The sequence below is a fragment of the Cricetulus griseus genome, chromosome 4 (genome assembly GCF_003668045.3).
Source record: "Cricetulus griseus strain 17A/GY chromosome 4, alternate assembly CriGri-PICRH-1.0, whole genome shotgun sequence".
Taxonomy (NCBI): Eukaryota; Metazoa; Chordata; class Mammalia; order Rodentia; family Cricetidae; genus Cricetulus; species Cricetulus griseus.
The window spans coordinates 4,077,774-4,094,199 of record NC_048597.1 but is presented as its reverse complement, the minus strand read 5'-3'; the positions used below and the strand labels follow the sequence as shown (position 1 = coordinate 4,094,199).

Below are 16,426 nucleotides of genomic sequence, written 5' to 3'. Positions count from 1 at the left end.
ACTCTCTCCTCTTCCTCCCTCCTGTGGCTGGCAAATTAGTACTGACTGAGTCACTGTTTTTCTCGTTCCTGTCTGGGAGGGTGTTGATAAATGACACATTGTTTGGGGTGATGTCCCTCCTTCTTTGCAGAATAAGACAACATGGGATTTATGGTGTTGTCATCATCAGGTTCCAAACTCCAGTTCACCATATTCCAAAAGGCAGTCAAATACCCAGAAATGGGCTCAACCCAGACTATGGGAGGATTTCTGGCAGTTAAATAAAAGCCAGCATTCCTCGGGAACTTGCGAAACTGGTTCCCCTCTACCAAAAAGAGTTGCTCCCCTTACCTCTGGCAGAAGGGACCTATTGGCTATCAGCATCTCAGATCTCATGCTGGCCTCCAGTCTCCCTCAGCATCAGAGGTATCCAACACACATTTCAAAGTCCATGCTGGTACCCTAGCCCTTCTCACTCACTTCCTCCTCTACCCTACTGCCTCCAGCTCAGGCTTCCCTCCCTGCAATACTCTGCTGTTCTTGTTCTCTCTCTCTCTCTCTCTCTCTCTCTCTCTCTCTCTCTCTCTCTCTCTCTCTCTCCCTCCCTCCCTTCCTCCGCCTCTGCCCTCCCTCCTCCCCCTCCCCTGTTTCTCTCATTATGCTTTCCTTACTTTGGATCCCCTGCTGTTCTCTCTTCTCTCACAGATAACCCTGGCCACGTCCAGTCCACAGGCCATGCTCAGGCTACTTCTTTCTCTGCTCTGGACTCTTGCAGATGCCTCTGGGTGTTCTCTGTCTCACATACTTAAAATAAAAACCTTTCCCTTAACCGTACCATGAAGGAGTCATGTCACCTGTTTATATACCCATGTGACCACACTGCCCTAAGCATATTTTTTGTACTTAGTTTTCACTCAGAGCTATGAACCGAGTTCTGCAATGCAGCTGGACTTAAAGCAGAAGGGGGAATAGGATCGGTGGTCACTGCAGTGGGTGAAGAGCCAGGTGCCTCCATCTTGGACTTAGTAGCAAAGGCAAACTAAGTTCACTCCTGTTTATGGTTAAACCTCTGTGTCTCAAAGATTGGGCTATGCCCCAACTGGAACCTTAACTACAAATGGTTCTGTTCCAGGAAATGGTAACCATGTCTTTGTTTTAAAAAGGTTATAACCATCTTGAAGCCCTACCTTTGTTTCAAAAAATTGTTATGACTTTCTTGTTTTGACCACCTTGCAATCATGTCTGTTGTTGGGTTTGTTTGTTTGTTTTGCTTTGCTTTGCTTTGCTTTACTCTTTTGGCTCTTTTGGGGGCCCACCACCCAGTTCCCAAATAATAACTCATGAAGATTTAATTCTTAATTGTAAATGCCCGACCTTAGCTTGGCTTGTTTCTAGCCAGGTTTTCTTAAATTATCCTGCCTACCTTTTGCCTCTGTGCTTTACCTTTCTCTATTTCTGTAATCTTTTCTTTCCTTCTTTTGTGGCTGGCTGGGTGGCTGGGTGGCTGGGCAGCTGGGTGTCTTGTTTCAGGAGGTCTTTGTGACTATGTCCTCCTCCAAAATTCCCCATTTGGAAACCCCTACTACAGAATTGTAAAAACTTTGTCTTCCTCAATGTTGACCTTTCAAACCCCATCTTAGGGGGAGGCAGCCTGTGTGCATGGATTTAAAAAAAAAAAAAAGCTTACTTTAATGAGTTTGGACATGGGATGATTTGGGTCAGTGATCTTTCTCCTTGAGTCTTTGAGATTAACACAGAGCAAAGGTTGCAAGATATTGGCAGCAGATGGGAGGGAGGGCACTCTCCTGAGCTACAGGAGAGGTCTGGTGGTTAAGATGAACTCAAGTCAAAAGTTACCACATCCAGTGCAACTGAGTGGGGGCATCGGGGGAATGAAGAAAGGACAGTCTCGTGTGGTACCAAGCACACCCACTACTCAACAGCCAGAAACTCCTTGATGTATTGCCACAGCTCAGGGAGGCGTTAGTGTAGGCCAGCAGTCTCGGCAGACTCAGGCTGTAAACACCCCAGAGGAGGAAGCTGTCTTTCATTGATAGTTTTTGCACATACCACCAGCATTCATGCCAAGACCAGAGGAAGGGTTTTGTCATTCTCTGATCTGGCTTGGAGGGCTTTGGTCTGAGGCTTTGGTTCTTGACATGGCCATACCCATATTAAACACCACATATCCCCTCAGGGCCTGAGAAGTGCTGCCATTGGCCACCGCTGGCAATGGTGACCTTCTTTCTGGTTTTGACATTCCTGGACACAAAGCGACCCACAGCCTGCAGGGTGCTCATGCCATCTTTCGTCTTCCCAAACACCGAATGTCTGCCAGGTCTGGGAAGCTTAAGTGAAAAGCTGAGAAGCATTTGTTTGGTCAGTGTTTACCATAGACAAGATCTCAGTACTGTATGCTTCAGGGTGCAGTCCTTGAGCTCAGGTGTCTCCCTCTAGATGTACTTGCCTCCTGCGCCAAGGATGATGTCTGACGTTGCCAACTGTGCTGGAGAGTTTCATGTCAACTTGATACAAGCTAGATTCGCTGGAGAGGAGAGCTCCTCAATTAAGAAGCCCTCTCCTTAAGACTGAGCTGTAGGGCATTTTTTAAATTAGTGATTGGTGGTGGAGGACCCAACCCATTCTGGATGGGGCCGCCTTCTGAGCAGGTGGTCCAGGGTTCTATAAGAAAGCAGATTTTGCTGAGCACTGTTGGGACCTGGCTTTAATCCTAGTACTCTAAAGGCAGAGGCAGGTGGATTTCTGTGAGTTTGAGGGCAGCCTGGTCTACAGAGTGAGTTCCAGGACACAAAGCTACAGAGAGAAACCCTATTTCAAAAAAAAAGAAAAGAAAAGAAAGAAAGAAAGAAAGAAAGAAAGAAAGAGGAAAAAAGAAAGAAAAGGGAGGGAGGGAGGGAGGGAAGAAGGAAGGAAGGAAGGAAGGAAGGAAGGAAGGAAGGAAGGAAGGAAAGAAGGAAGACTGAGCAAGCCATGAGGAACAAGCCAGTAAGCGGTGTCCCCCCATGTCCTCTGCATCAGCTCCTGCCTCCAGGTTCCTCCCCTGACTTAACTTCGATGATGAAGTGATGTGGAAGTGTAAGCCAAATAAACTCTTCCTACCCAAGTTGCTTTGGTCTTGGTGTTTGATCACAGCAATAGTGATCCTAACTAGGACACCAACTGGGCACATGAATTCTGGGATAATTCTGTGAAAGGAGGAACCTTCTAACCAAACCTTCTGTTGCCCATTCTTGGATCATGGAAGTTGTCTGATGTCACTAGAATTTTGTCCACAAACACCTTAAAGGAAACATGACCCAAGAATTCAGCATCTACCTTTAATTTAATTTTTGAAATGTACTCTGTGTATATATGTGTTTTGCCTGCATGTATGTCTGTGCCCCAGGTACATGACTGGTGCCCACATAGGCCAGAAGAGGGCACTGGAGCCCATGGAATGAAGTTACAAATGCCTGAGCTCTGTGTGGACGCAGGGAATCAAAAACAGGTCCCCCTGGAGAACAACCAGTGCTCTTCCGGCTGAGACACCCCTACACCACCCCAGCATTTTCACAGTGGGAACTTGACAGCTGTCATTCAACCCAGCACCACAATCATTACAGGTGGCAGAACTGAGGTACCGAGAGATTGGGAATCTTGCCCAGAGTCACACAGGAAATAGCAGAGATGGGAGCAGCCCCAGGGAGCAGGCAGGGAGCTTCACTCCTGAACATGCCCTGTACCTAACCTCAACTGGATGGTGCACAGAAGGTCTACCAGTGGGCATCCAGCCCACAGATCGCAGGAGTCTCAAAGGGAGCCTCAAGATAGCAGGTTGTTGGTTAGGACTCAGTGCTTACTCTGTGGTTAAGCAACACAGCAGGTCTAGTGATGACAAGAAGACATTGTCAATCAACCAGTCCCCACAAGGGAATCAGGACATGTCCTGAAATTCTGAATGAAAAAAATAATAAATAGATAGATAAATAAATAAATAAAAAGAAAGAAAGAAACACAGCATGTCTCTAAGTATGGCTGAGTGTATGTGTGTGATTCCTGAATTCACGAGGTCTAAGCATGCTACATGACGCCTTGTAGAAAGCAGGGACAGAGGCTTGTGGGGGTGGGGTTCGGGGGCTGGAATCATAGACAAGTTAAGAAGTTCGTCCTATTAATTAAAAACCCTCCAGAGAGGCTGCAGGGATGGCTCAGTGGTTAAGAGCCCTGCCTGCTCTTCCAGAGGTCCTGAGTTCAATCCCCAGCAACCACATGGTGGCTCACAACCCTCTATAATGAGATCTGGTGCCCTCTTCTGTCCTGAAGGTGTATATGTAGGCAGAACACTGTATACATAATAAAGAATTAAATTTAAAAAACAAAACCCTCCAGAGAATAGAAAGTTTCTCCAAATACACTAAATACAGAATTCTCACATGACCCAGCTATACTGCGCCTGGGACTGTTTCTGAAGAAATATAAGTCAGCAAACCACAGAGATTCTTAGACATCCATGTGGACTGAGCCCTCCTTACTTACAAGAGCCAAGACAGGGAACCAGCCTGGATCGCCACCCACAGGCAAATGGAGACAGGAAATGTGGCCTGTGCGCACAGCAGAGTTTTATTCAGCCGTGAAAAGTGCAAGGAAATGAGTGGGACTGGAGAAGGAGCAGCGTGTTAGGTGAAGTAAGTCACGAACAAGACAAGCCAACACCACCCGTTTCTCTACTCTAGAACCAGATAGATTGACACGCGTGTGACGCGAGCAGAGTGGGGACTGCACAGCGGACTGACACGCTCGTGACGTGAGCAGAGTGGGGACTGCACAGCGGACTGACACGCTCGTGAGGCGAGCAGAGTGGGGACTGCACAGCGGACTGACACGCTCGTGAGGCGAGCAGAGTGGGGACCGCACAGCGGACTGACATGCTCGTGACGCGAGCAGAGTGGGGACCGCACAGCGGACTGACACGCTCGTGACGCGAGCAGAGTGGGGACCGCACAGCGGACTGACACGCGCGTGACGTGAAGCAGAGTGGGGACTGCACAGCGGATTGACACGCGCGTGACGTGAAGCAGAGTGGGGACCGCACAGCGGATTGACACGCGCGTGACGCGAGCAGAGTGGGGACCGCACAGCGGATTGACACGCGCGTGACGCGAGCAGAGTGGGGACCGCACAGCGGATTGACACGCGCGTGACGTGAAGCAGAGTGGGGACCGCACAGCGGGGAGCAGAGTGGGGACTGCACAGCGGATTGACACGCGCGTGACGCGAGCAGAGTGGGGACTGCACAGCGGATTGACACGCGCGTGACGCGAGCAGAGTGGGGACTGCACAGCGGATTGACACGCGCGTGACGCGAGCAGAGTGGGGACGCACAGCGGATTGACACGCGCGTGACGCGAGCAGAGTGGGGACTGCACAGCGGACTGACACGCGCGTGACGCGAGCAGAGTGGGGACCGCACAGCGGACTGACACGCGCGTGACGCGAGCAGAGTGGGGACCGCACAGCGGACTGACACGCGCGTGACGCGAGCAGAGTGGGGACCGCACAGCGGACTGACACGCGCGTGACGCGAGCAGAGTGGGGACCGCACAGCGGACTGACACGCGCGTGACGCGAGCAGAGTGGGGACCGCACAGCGGACTGACACGCGCGTGACGCGAGCAGAGTGGGGACCGCACAGCGGACTGACACGCGCGTGACGCGAGCAGAGTGGGGACCGCACAGCGGATTGACACGCGCGTGACGTGAAGCAGAGTGGGGACCGCACAGCGGATTGACACGCGCGTGACGTGAAGCAGAGTGGGGACCGCACAGCGGATTGACACGCGCGTGACGTGAAGCAGAGTGGGGACCGCACAGCGGATTGACACGCGCGTGACGCGAGCAGAGTGGGGACCGCACAGCGGATTGACACGCGCGTGACGCGAGCAGAGTGGGGACCGCACAGCGGATTGACACGCGCGTGACGCGTGCAGAGTGGGGACTGCACAGCGGATTGACACGCGCGTGACGCGAGCAGAGTGGGGACTGCACAGCGGATTGACACGCGCGTGACGCGAGCAGAGTGGGGACCGCACAGCGGATTGACACGCGCGTGACGCGAGCAGAGTGGGGACCGCACAGCGGATTGACACGCGCGTGACGCGTGCAGAGTGGGGACCGCACAGCGGATTGACACGCGCGTGACGCGAGCAGAGTGGGGACCGCACAGCGGATTGACACGCGCGTGACGCGAGCAGAGTGGGGACCGCACAGCGGATTGACACGCGCGTGACGCGAGCAGAGTGGGGACCGCACAGCGGATTGACACGCGCGTGACGCGAGCAGAGTGGGGACCGCACAGCGGATTGACACGCGCGTGACGCGAGCAGAGTGGGGACCGCACAGCGGATTGACACGCGCGTGACGCGAGCAGAGTGGGGACCGCACAGCGGATTGACACGACGCAGAGTGACGCGATTGCAGAGTGGGGACCGCACAGCGGATTGACACGCGAGGGACGCGAGCAGAGTGGGGACCGCACAGCGGATTGACACGCGAGGGACGCGAGCAGAGTGGGGACCGCACAGCGGATTGACACGCGCGTGACGCGAGCAGAGTGGGGACTGCACAGCGGATTGACACGCGCGTGACGCGTGCAGAGTGGGGACTGCACAGCGGATTGACACGCGCGTGACGCGAGCAGAGTGGGGACTGCACAGCGGATTGACACGCGCGTGACGCGAGCAGAGTGGGGACTGCACAGCGGATTGACACGCGCGTGACGCGAGCAGAGTGGGGACTGCACAGCGGATTGACACGCGCGTGACGCGAGCAGAGTGGGGACTACGCATGTAGGGGAATAGGGGTGCTGGAGGAAGTGAGGACGAGAGAGTATTGCGGGTGAAAATGAGCAGAGTGACACACATGTATGAAAATATCTTAACGAAACTCATTGTTTTGTATGATAACAAAGTGATAAATTTCATTAAACCACGAGAACCCATCACTACTGGGAAACACACACGTGACCGTGTCCGTGGTGGGACCTGAGGTAGGCCTGTGTGTCTGCCACATTGCTGCCTCTCCCTTACCCAGTAGCAGCGGCCCAGCCAGCTGTGGTTTCCATGGTTCACCTGGAACCAGGCACCTTCGTCTTCCCGCACACTTTGTTCTCCAATTATTCTGTCTCCACTAATTTTTACGTCTCTCTGAAATAGCTGTTATTACATGAAACTCTCTTTAGTATTCCTCAGCGTTTGAAAGGTTTTTTTTTTTTTTTAAGAGACATGTTTTTCCAGGCATGATGACACAGACTTGTAAGCTCAGAACTTGGGAGACTAAGGCAGGAGGATGACAAATTCCAGAGCATACTGGAGTGCATATCAAGGGCTGGGGGTGGGGGGAGAGAAAATATTGCTTTATTGAATTGCCCATGCTCGTCTAAGTCAGCCGGAACCCAGCCTGCCTCAACCTCCTCCCTTGACAATCTACAGGGTGTGCACTCTTCTTTAAAGAAAGATGCCATTGGAGTTTATTGTCTGTTTTCAGCGGAATTGCTAGAGATCCACAGCCAGACAGCCAGAGAACCCTACCAAATAGTTGGAATTAAAAGAAGTTTTCTCTAAATAACATTGGTCAAAAAAGGTATCAGAAGCCAAACTGGAAGGGGCTGACGTTATAGATCAGCATCAGAGAGCTTACCTGGCCTCTGGCTCTAGATCCAACACCCAAACCCAAAAACAAAGCGATATTTAAGAATGCCACCGAACGAGGAAGCATCTCAAAACAGCAACATGGCTTCCGCTTCAAGAGACTAATAAGCAAATAAAACCCACAGTGAGCAGAAAGCAGGAAATGGAAATCAAAAAAGAAATTAAAATAATCAGGTGAAATGGAGAAACAAGGATTAAGGGATGCAAAAGTGGCTTCCTTGGGAAATTTTCTTTTGAAGATGTTAAATCTTGGCCAGATATGTTAGGGAGACAGAGGGGAGAGAGCCAGACAGTGGCATGTGTCTGTGGAACCAGCACCTCCGCTGGAGACCGAGACCAGAGGAGTGCTGGAACCAGGAGTTCAAGACAAACCCGGGCAACACAGTGAGATCCTGTATCTGAAATAAAGCAAAGCAGACCCTATACATGAAATAAAGCAAACACCAGTGCTGTGTCAGAAAAATTACACTCGAAAGAAACAAGAGGGTGCATGTCTGTGATTCCAGCAGGAAGTGAGAGAGGTCCGAGGTCATCCTAAACTCAAGGCCAGCCTGGACGGCAACAAGAGATCTTATCTACGGAGAGAAGGAGAGGGGGAGGGAGGGTAAAATTAAATAGAACTATGTTCCTTTAAAAATTTTTTATTGCATTTGTTTTGTGTGTGTGTGTGTGTGCTCTCATGTGTGTGCGTGCCCTTAAATAAGAACCACTTGCCAGAGTCAATTCTTTCCCTTCATGTTGGCCCCAGGGATCAAACTCGAGTCAACAGGCTTGGTGACAAGTGCCTTTCCCCTTTGTTTAATAATCTTAGGATGAGTGGACAGTGGTAGTGTACCCCTTTAGTCACTCTGGAGACATAGGCAGGCAGATCTCTGAGTTCGAGGCCAGCCTAATCTACAGAGTGAGTTCCAGGTCTTAGAGTGAGAACCGAACCCTAACCGACAACTTCCCATGTTGGGAGTCGTCCTTTGACCCCTGCAGCCATGGAACTGGATGTTCACAGCTCAGCATGTTACCAGCCCTAGAGTATGCACATAACATAGTTTCCTTTTTACTTCCCCAGTACCAGGTGTTAACATAAAAACCACAGTTCTCATCCTAAAAGGAATAAGAGACAGTGTAGCAGGCTTCTTTGGACTGCCAACCCCAAAATCATACACACAGACTTACTAATTATGAAAGTGTGGCCTATAGCTTAGGCTTATCCCACTAATTCTTATGCCTTAAATTAACGAATTTCTGTTCATCTACTTGTTGCCACGTGAGTCATGGCTTTTACCTCTCCTCCTGTGTGTCTTGCTCCCTTTGCATCGGGCTGGCAATTGTGCCTTTCTTATTCCCAGAGACCTCTCTGTCCCCAGAGGTCCCAGCTAACCTTTCTCTGTCTAGCTATTGACTGCTTAGCTCTTCATTAGACCAATTAGGTTCCCTAGGCAGGCAAGGTGAAACAAATGTAACACATCTTTAATAATTAAACACACATTCTTATATCTCTAAACAAATGCAGCATAAACAATTGTAACATATCTTTACATAGTTAAAATAATTCCCATAACAAGACAGTCTATTCTGGGGCCATTGAGTGACCATGTCTGGAGGAACACAGAGTTAGGTTATCCCCAGCTCCATGTTCCGACACAGAAACAGTTTCATGGAGGTTTTTGTAGTTTTAAAGATCACAGAAACTCATAAATCAAGACAACTTTAAAATACATTGGCGGATACACCAGAGTCGGGTACCAAGAGATGAGGAGCTGCGCTATAGGCCCAGGTGCTGTCTGATGGCATTCTTAGCTCTTGGATTGGTGGAAGCTAATGTCCTGCTGAGTTAATAACTCCTAAGAGGATTTAATTATTGTCATCATGAGCTGTTAGTTCAGACACAGAGTTGGGCAAGGCCCGTCCAGAAGCTAAAACTAGCCTAAGATAAAGTAATTAGCCTCTGAACCTGCAAACTTCCGATGCCTCCACAATACTAAAATTCCAGTCCGCCCATCAGTCTCTGCAGACACAGACTGCTCCCTGGAGTTCTGTTCACAGCAGACACAGCTTCTCTTCAGGAACTTTCACACACAAGAGAATGCTAGGCAAGTGAACTATCACAGAACAACACTCCAAATTCCCCACGGGTCTTTAGGAGAGAAAGCAGAGGAATGCTCGCACTCAGGAGGCAGAGGCAGGCAGATCTCTGTGAGTTCGAGGCCATCCTGGTCTACAGAGGGAGTTCCTGGACAGCCAGGGTTGTTACACAGGGAAACCCTGCCCCACCCAAAAAAGAAAAGAGAGGAAGGAAGGAAGGAAGGAAGGAAGGAAGGAAGGAAAGGTTTATTTTGGCTGCACACTAGTGCTTAGCTCACGTTGTTTCTTTTTGCATGTGTATGTGTGTGGGGTGTGGTACCTTTGAGTGCAGAGGTCAGAGGTTCACATCAAATGACCTTCATCCTCTATCCATCTCGTCCGACTTTTTGAGGCAGACTCTGTCAGCTTGCTCCGGGAATCCTGTTTCTGGCTCCTATGGGCTGGGATTACAGCCACCCTGCCCCTGGTTATGTGGACCTTCGGGATTTGTACTCTAGTCCTCATGACCTTTACTGCTGAACCAGCTCCACGGCCTCAGCCCAGCATCCCATCCTGCCAGTTTAGGGATGGACCTTCCCACCGGTCAGCCTAGTAGAGAAACTCCCTCACAGACACGCCCAGAGGTCTGTCTCCAGGGTGCTTCTAGGTCCTCTCAAGTTAACCATCACAGGCACACTAGGCCCCCACGGAGCTCATCTTTCTGACCTCCGGGATCTTTTGAAAGAGAAGGTGGAGTCGGGAGCAAGAGGCTAGGGAAGTTTGACAGGATCGGCTTGGGAAAAGCTGAGTCACCGTGAGGGCTTAGTTGCCCTTAGCCAATCCCTGGGATCCAGACAGACTGGGACTCCTCTGAAGATGGGAGGAAGTCTGATGGATGTCATACCCACACTTAGAGCGCCTGGAATTTGTTCCCGAATTCAGAGTCTCCTTGGGAGAGGGTTCGCGTCGATGTAGAGCCCTTCCGACCTATGTACATACTCGGGTACACTTGGGCAAAACCAGACGCTGTCGCTGGGGGCTCCTGTAGGTGTCCGGGATACATAAAACGGTCCTGTAAACTGGAACCTGCTCTCCCACGTGGGGGCGCACCGAGACCTCCAGACGCGCAGAGCTCGCCCACACCTGTTAAGTCTGCTCCCGGGCTCTGTTCCCTAAAGCAGGCCGCGGGGAATCCGCTCTACAGCGGCTCTGTGTTAAAGTAATCTCAGTTCCGCAGAAGCAAATTTTACATTCTGCAGAAATCGACGGGCTCCAGCGCAAGAAAATTACGTAGCACTTGTTTTCTTCCTTCTGAGATTCCCCCAAAATAGTTGCTTCAATCCGACTGCCACGAGTCCTGCTGACGCCTTGAGATTCTTTTGGGAGCAGGTCCCTGACCCACGTTCATCTCCGAGCCGGATCACTACTCCGCAAGCCTGAGGGAGGAGGCGGACCTTCGCGAACAGAGGGCCCCTCCTCGGAGGGGAGGGACCGACGCCCAGGGCCTTGTTCTCCAGCAGTTGCAGCGCCGGGTCCCAGGACTTAGTCCTGCGCCACGGTTCTGACCACGGGTGGCCCGCTGCCCAGCCGGCTCTGCAAGCCGGTGGTCCGCGTGTCCCTCCGATATGTCGTCCTGCAGCCGCGTGGCGCTGGTGACCGGGGCTAACAAGGGCATCGGCTTTGCCATCACGCGTGAGCTGTGTCGCAAGTTCTCGGGGGACGTGGTGCTCACCGCGCGGGACGAGGAGCGGGGCAAGGCGGCTGTGCAGCAGCTGCAGGCAGAGGGCCTGAGCCCCCGCTTCCACCAGCTGGACATCGACGACCTGCAGAGCATCCGCGCCCTGCGCGACTTTCTGCGCAAGGAGTATGGGGGACTTAACGTGCTTGTCAACAACGCGGGCATCGCCTTTAGAAGTAGGTGTGGGGCTCCAGGGGGAGGTGACGGGGTTCTCCGAGGGTGCTGGGCAGCGAGCGCTGGCGATCCGGGAGGGCTGCACCATCCCCTCTGGGCGTGCCCGGCTCACACCCTGCGAGGCGGGTTCCCGCGTGCGGTGACTCGGGTGCGGGCCTGCCCGGGCGCCCCACTCCACGCCCTGCCTGCCCAGCGGGTTGGCGGCCTGTGCTAGCCTGTGCGCTGCCTGAGGCTCTCCTTGGAACTTTCAGCTGCACCCGTTTGCAGGAAAACCGGCCTCCTGGGAGTGGGCCACGCCTTGCCAAGCTCATCAGCTTTCTGTTCCACGCACGAAGGCTTTTCTCACAGGAGGGCCTTCCAAAAACGGTTGGAGCTTTCGCTTTGCGTGAAACAAGGGCGCATTCATAGATGCCAGGAGACATCTTCTGAGGACAGGAAATGGGTCGCTCAGACACAATTAGCGCGCGCTGGCACGATAGTGGGTTTCCTAGAGCTTTAATGGAGAGTTTTGAGAGGCTCTAGCAAAAAGGAAGCGAGCCTCGCTTCTCTCCTCTTGGGAGCTAAGGTTTGTTATCAAACTTGCAAGTGTGGTTTTGAAAGCATCTCCCTTAAGAGGGAAAAAAATCAAGATCACTTACTCTAACAAATGCTCAATTAGCAAAACTATTCAGTTGTCACGTGGTGGGAACAAAAACAAACAGGCCAGCTTCACTTGGGAGATGCTAGCAGAAAACTGACAAGGGACAGAGACAGTCGTGGAGCAGAAAGAAACCTGTCCTGTTGTTCCTGGGCAGCCCCAGGTGCCTTGCATAAGACCCAAGGGGACCTCCCACCCACATGCACTTACAAACTCAGCCCAAAGACTTCCCCACCCCAACCACTGATGGAGGGACTGTGGAAACCCCTGCTCCTGGAAGTGTGAGCGTGTGCACGTGAGAACCCGAGCCCCGGATATCCACACCCCTGCCGCATCAGAGCCTGTGTGTATTCCAGCTTGAGATGGGAAAGCCAAACTGGGTGTTCTTGAGGCATGACATGAACGCTGCTGGTGAGAAACTCAGGGTGTGGGCCAGAGAGTTCTTTCCTTGTGCTCATAAGAGCTTTACAACTCTGAACGTCTAGTTTAGAGGGTGTGTGTGTGTGTGTGTGTGTGTGTGTGTGTGTGTGTGTGTAGATGTGTGCATCACCACGCTTAGCAAGACTGTTCTAAATTTAGCTTGCTTCTCCTTTAGTTGTTATGTGATGGGATCCACCTTCTCATAAGAGTTTCCTCTTTTTCCCCCCTTATGCTTTTCAAAGTGGATGATCCAACACCCTTTGACATTCAAGCTGAGATGACACTGAAGACGAACTTTTTTGCCACTAGAAATGTCTGCAATGAGTTACTACCCATAATGAAACCACATGGTAAGTCCAGCATGCCCCTCTGGAAGCAGCCTCAGGTCCCCCAAACAGTGCCACCTACAGGAGCCACCCATGTGTTCATGAGTTGGAGGGTAGAACCACCTGGTTTTCTCAGTGTCTGGCTTCTCGCTTGACCTTTTTAGCTGTGACTGTCAGAACTCGGTGGGACAGATCCGTGTTCTTAGGATCTGTGTCATGAACACAGGATGTAGCAAGTCCCCAAAGGTCTGTGGTGCCTCAGAGAACTCCCCTGATGGGCCCACCCCTGTCTTGTCTGGCATTATGAAATTTTTTCTTGTGTAAAATTAAAAAAAAACTTATGTAAAACTTTTTATTCTAAATGTTGTAAACTGACTGAGAGAAAAAAAAAAAGATATTTTTTGATGGGAAACACCTTACTTACCTCCAGCCTATGAGAGGTCAATAGGTTATCAGTTTTCCCTCTAATGTTCCTGTAATGTTTTATGCCAGCACTGGTGAGGTACACTCCAGGACCACCTCATCCACAGAGTCTGTGCAGAGTTGGGATACAGAGAATAGCAAAGAATCAAAGGTGGGAAATGGCTGACTGTGCTGGGAAAGCGGCAGAGCACAGCTTCTCTGAGGATTTTCATTTGCCAAGATTAGCTGTTATACTGAGGGAAACCCCCGTGGCTGGTGTTCTTTAAATGTAATTTTCAGAGCTAGAGAAATGGCTCAGCAATGATGAGCACTTGTTCTTGCAGAAGTCGTGGGTTCTCTTCCCATGGCTCCCAGCACCCACACAGCTCACAGCCATGGGTAACTCTAGTTCCAGAGGACCCAACACCCTCTTCTAACTTCCTTGGGCACAAGGCATGCATTTGGTGCATATACTACATACAAAACACTCACACATACACATAAAATAAATCTTAAAAATGTAATTTCCTCAATATTTTGAATGAGAATTAACTCAAGATACAAGAATTCATCTTCCTCTGTTTTTGTTGGTTTGTTTGGTTGGTTTGGTTTAGTTTGGTTGTTGTTGTTGTATTGAAACAGGGTTTAACTCTATAGTGTTGTCTGGCCTTGAATTAGCTGTGTAAACCGGGCTGGCCTTGAACTCTTGATACCCCCTCCTACCTTTGCCTCCTGAATGCTGGGATTCCAGGAGTGCACCACCATACCAGTTTAGCTGTAAGAAAATGTCAATCTGAAAAGTGTGGCAAGAGATGAACTTGAGTTTCTGCTCATCCACCCATTCACTGCCAAATGGCAAGGTCACACCTCCGTCATTTCCTTAGCGGGATGGGATCATAGGAAGTCTGTGGGGCTCCATACCTGCAGTCCCCACACTCAGCTGCCTGAGATTCTGGAGGTCAGTTCGACCTACACCACCCCATCAAATATAGTTTATTCTATTGCAATAAGAAGGATAGCATCAGCCGGGCGGTGGTGGCCAACATCTTTAGCCCCAGCACTCAGGAGGCAGAGACAGGTGAGCTTGAGGCCAGCCTGATCTACAGAGTGAGTTCCAGGAGAACCAAGGCTACAAAGAAACTTTGTCTTTAAAAACAAACAAACAAACAAACAAACCCCACAGAATTAAAGCATCAAATGGGAACCAAGCTGTTTGGAAGGGAAAGAAAAGCCCAGTGTGGGGAGTGTGAGCGTGTTGTATGGAGTTAACCCAGGTTGTAGGAATAAGAGGAGCCATGTCTCTAATCAACCCTGCAATTTCCTTTCCAAAGGGCAATCTGATCTATAGTATGGCTAGACTATCTGACTTTGCCAAAGGGATGTTCACTGAGGGACCATCATGGCCTTTTACTTTCTATTTAGCTTTTAGCACATTGCTTTTAAGGAACATTGGTGTTAGTACTTGCTCAAGACAAAAATAGCTTAAGCAACTATTAAGCCACTAGGGGGAGCTACTTGCGGGTTCTCGCTAAAAAGGGGAGGAGGTGTTTCTGGATGCATGGAGTCACACACACACACACACAGAGAGAGAGAGAGAGAGAGAGAGAGAGAGAGAGAGAGAGAGAGAGAGAGAGAGAGAGAGAGAGAGAGAGAGAGAGAGAGAGAGAGAGAGAGAGAGAGAGAGAGAGAGAGAGAGAGATTGTGAGACTGACCTTTGATCACCCCAGCATCTTCCACACATGTGCCCTCAGATCAAAGAGGACACAAGACAACACCCCACAATAAGGATTAGAATTCCCTAGAAGGCATCCAGCAGCTCCTACAATTAGTGTTTGCTTTCTTCATTGCCTCCTCTCCCCTCCCTCCCTCCCTTCTATGTAGACTTTGCAGACCTGAAACTGTTTAGCCCAGGCTGGCCTGGAACTCATAGCAGTCCTCCTGCCTCAGCCTCCTAAGTGCTGGAATTCTATTATGAACCCAAATGCCTCTTTAGTTGCTGTGAATTTTTGTCAGTGTGAATATTAATCCATATTAACGAACTGGTTAATTAGCATGCTATTGTTACCTTAGATTACTGAAATCAGAACCAGGGTGGAGAATGGGCTGCCCTCCTGTGTACATGTGGACATCACTAAGTTAGTCACCCCCAGGAGTGGCCTGACTCCGGGTTAATCACTTGGAGCTCAGGGATGGAGGTGGCTGTCCACAGCCTTAGCGATCTGTGCAAATGAAGGGACTCAAGAACTTTAATCCTGAAGGAGAAAGGCACTGTTCCTTGGGATGCATGGAGCCTAGTAGGCCCTTTGTTGTCTGTTGCAGGGAGAGTGGTGAATGTCAGCAGTCTGCAGGGCTCAAAGGCTCTTGAAAACTGCAGTGAAGATCTTCAGGAAAGGTTCCGATGTAACACACTTACAGAGGGGGACCTGGTCGACCTCATGAAAAAGTTTGTGGAGGACACAAAAAATGAAGTCCACGAGAGGGAAGGTTGGCCAGACTCAGCTTACGGGGTGTCCAAGCTGGGGGTGACAGTCCTTTCCAGAATCCTGGCCCAGCAGCTGGGTGAGAAGCGTAAAGCAGACAGGATTCTGCTCAATGCCTGCTGCCCTGGGTGGGTGAAGACCGACATGGCGAGGGACCAGGGCTCCAGGACTGTGGAGGAAGGGGCGGAAACCCCAGTTTACTTGGCCCTCCTGCCTCCAGATGCCACTGAGCCTCAGGGCCAGCTAGTCTGTGACAAAGTCGTGCAAACATGGTGAACATCTGCTTTGGGACTTAATGGTTTAGTAACTGTTGGAGAGGGAGACAAATGGAGGCTGCTGTAGTTTGATTCTCTTTGCACATTGAGAAGGAAGGTCCGTCATACCTGTGAGGTTCTACAATCTGAATCTGAATGATGTGCAATGTCCAAACTCTCTATGGCCCTTGGTTTTTCATCCAGTTCATTGTGCCTGCTTGTTTTTCAAATAAAAAAATAGTTTTTATTTTA

General features: G+C 50.6%; 2 protein-coding genes across 2 annotated transcripts in view; one reads left to right on the top strand and one right to left on the bottom strand.

Annotated features, from left to right (window-relative positions):
• The window catches only part of Setd4 (SET domain containing 4), a 136,885-nt gene extending 125,727 nt beyond the window's left edge, over positions 1–11,158 (bottom strand). The window contains exon 1 of the mRNA XM_035444296.1: positions 10,084–11,158. The gene's annotated coding sequence lies outside the window, so the exon portion shown is untranslated. The remainder of the gene's footprint in view (positions 1–10,083) is intronic.
• Positions 11,159–11,251: 93 nt separating this feature from the next.
• Positions 11,252–16,426, top strand: Cbr3 (carbonyl reductase 3). Its single transcript, NM_001244007.1, is given in 3 exon segments — positions 11,252–11,657; positions 12,955–13,062; positions 15,760–16,426. Coding segments are annotated over 3 exon segments (834 nt in total). The 5' UTR covers positions 11,252–11,368; the 3' UTR covers positions 16,197–16,426.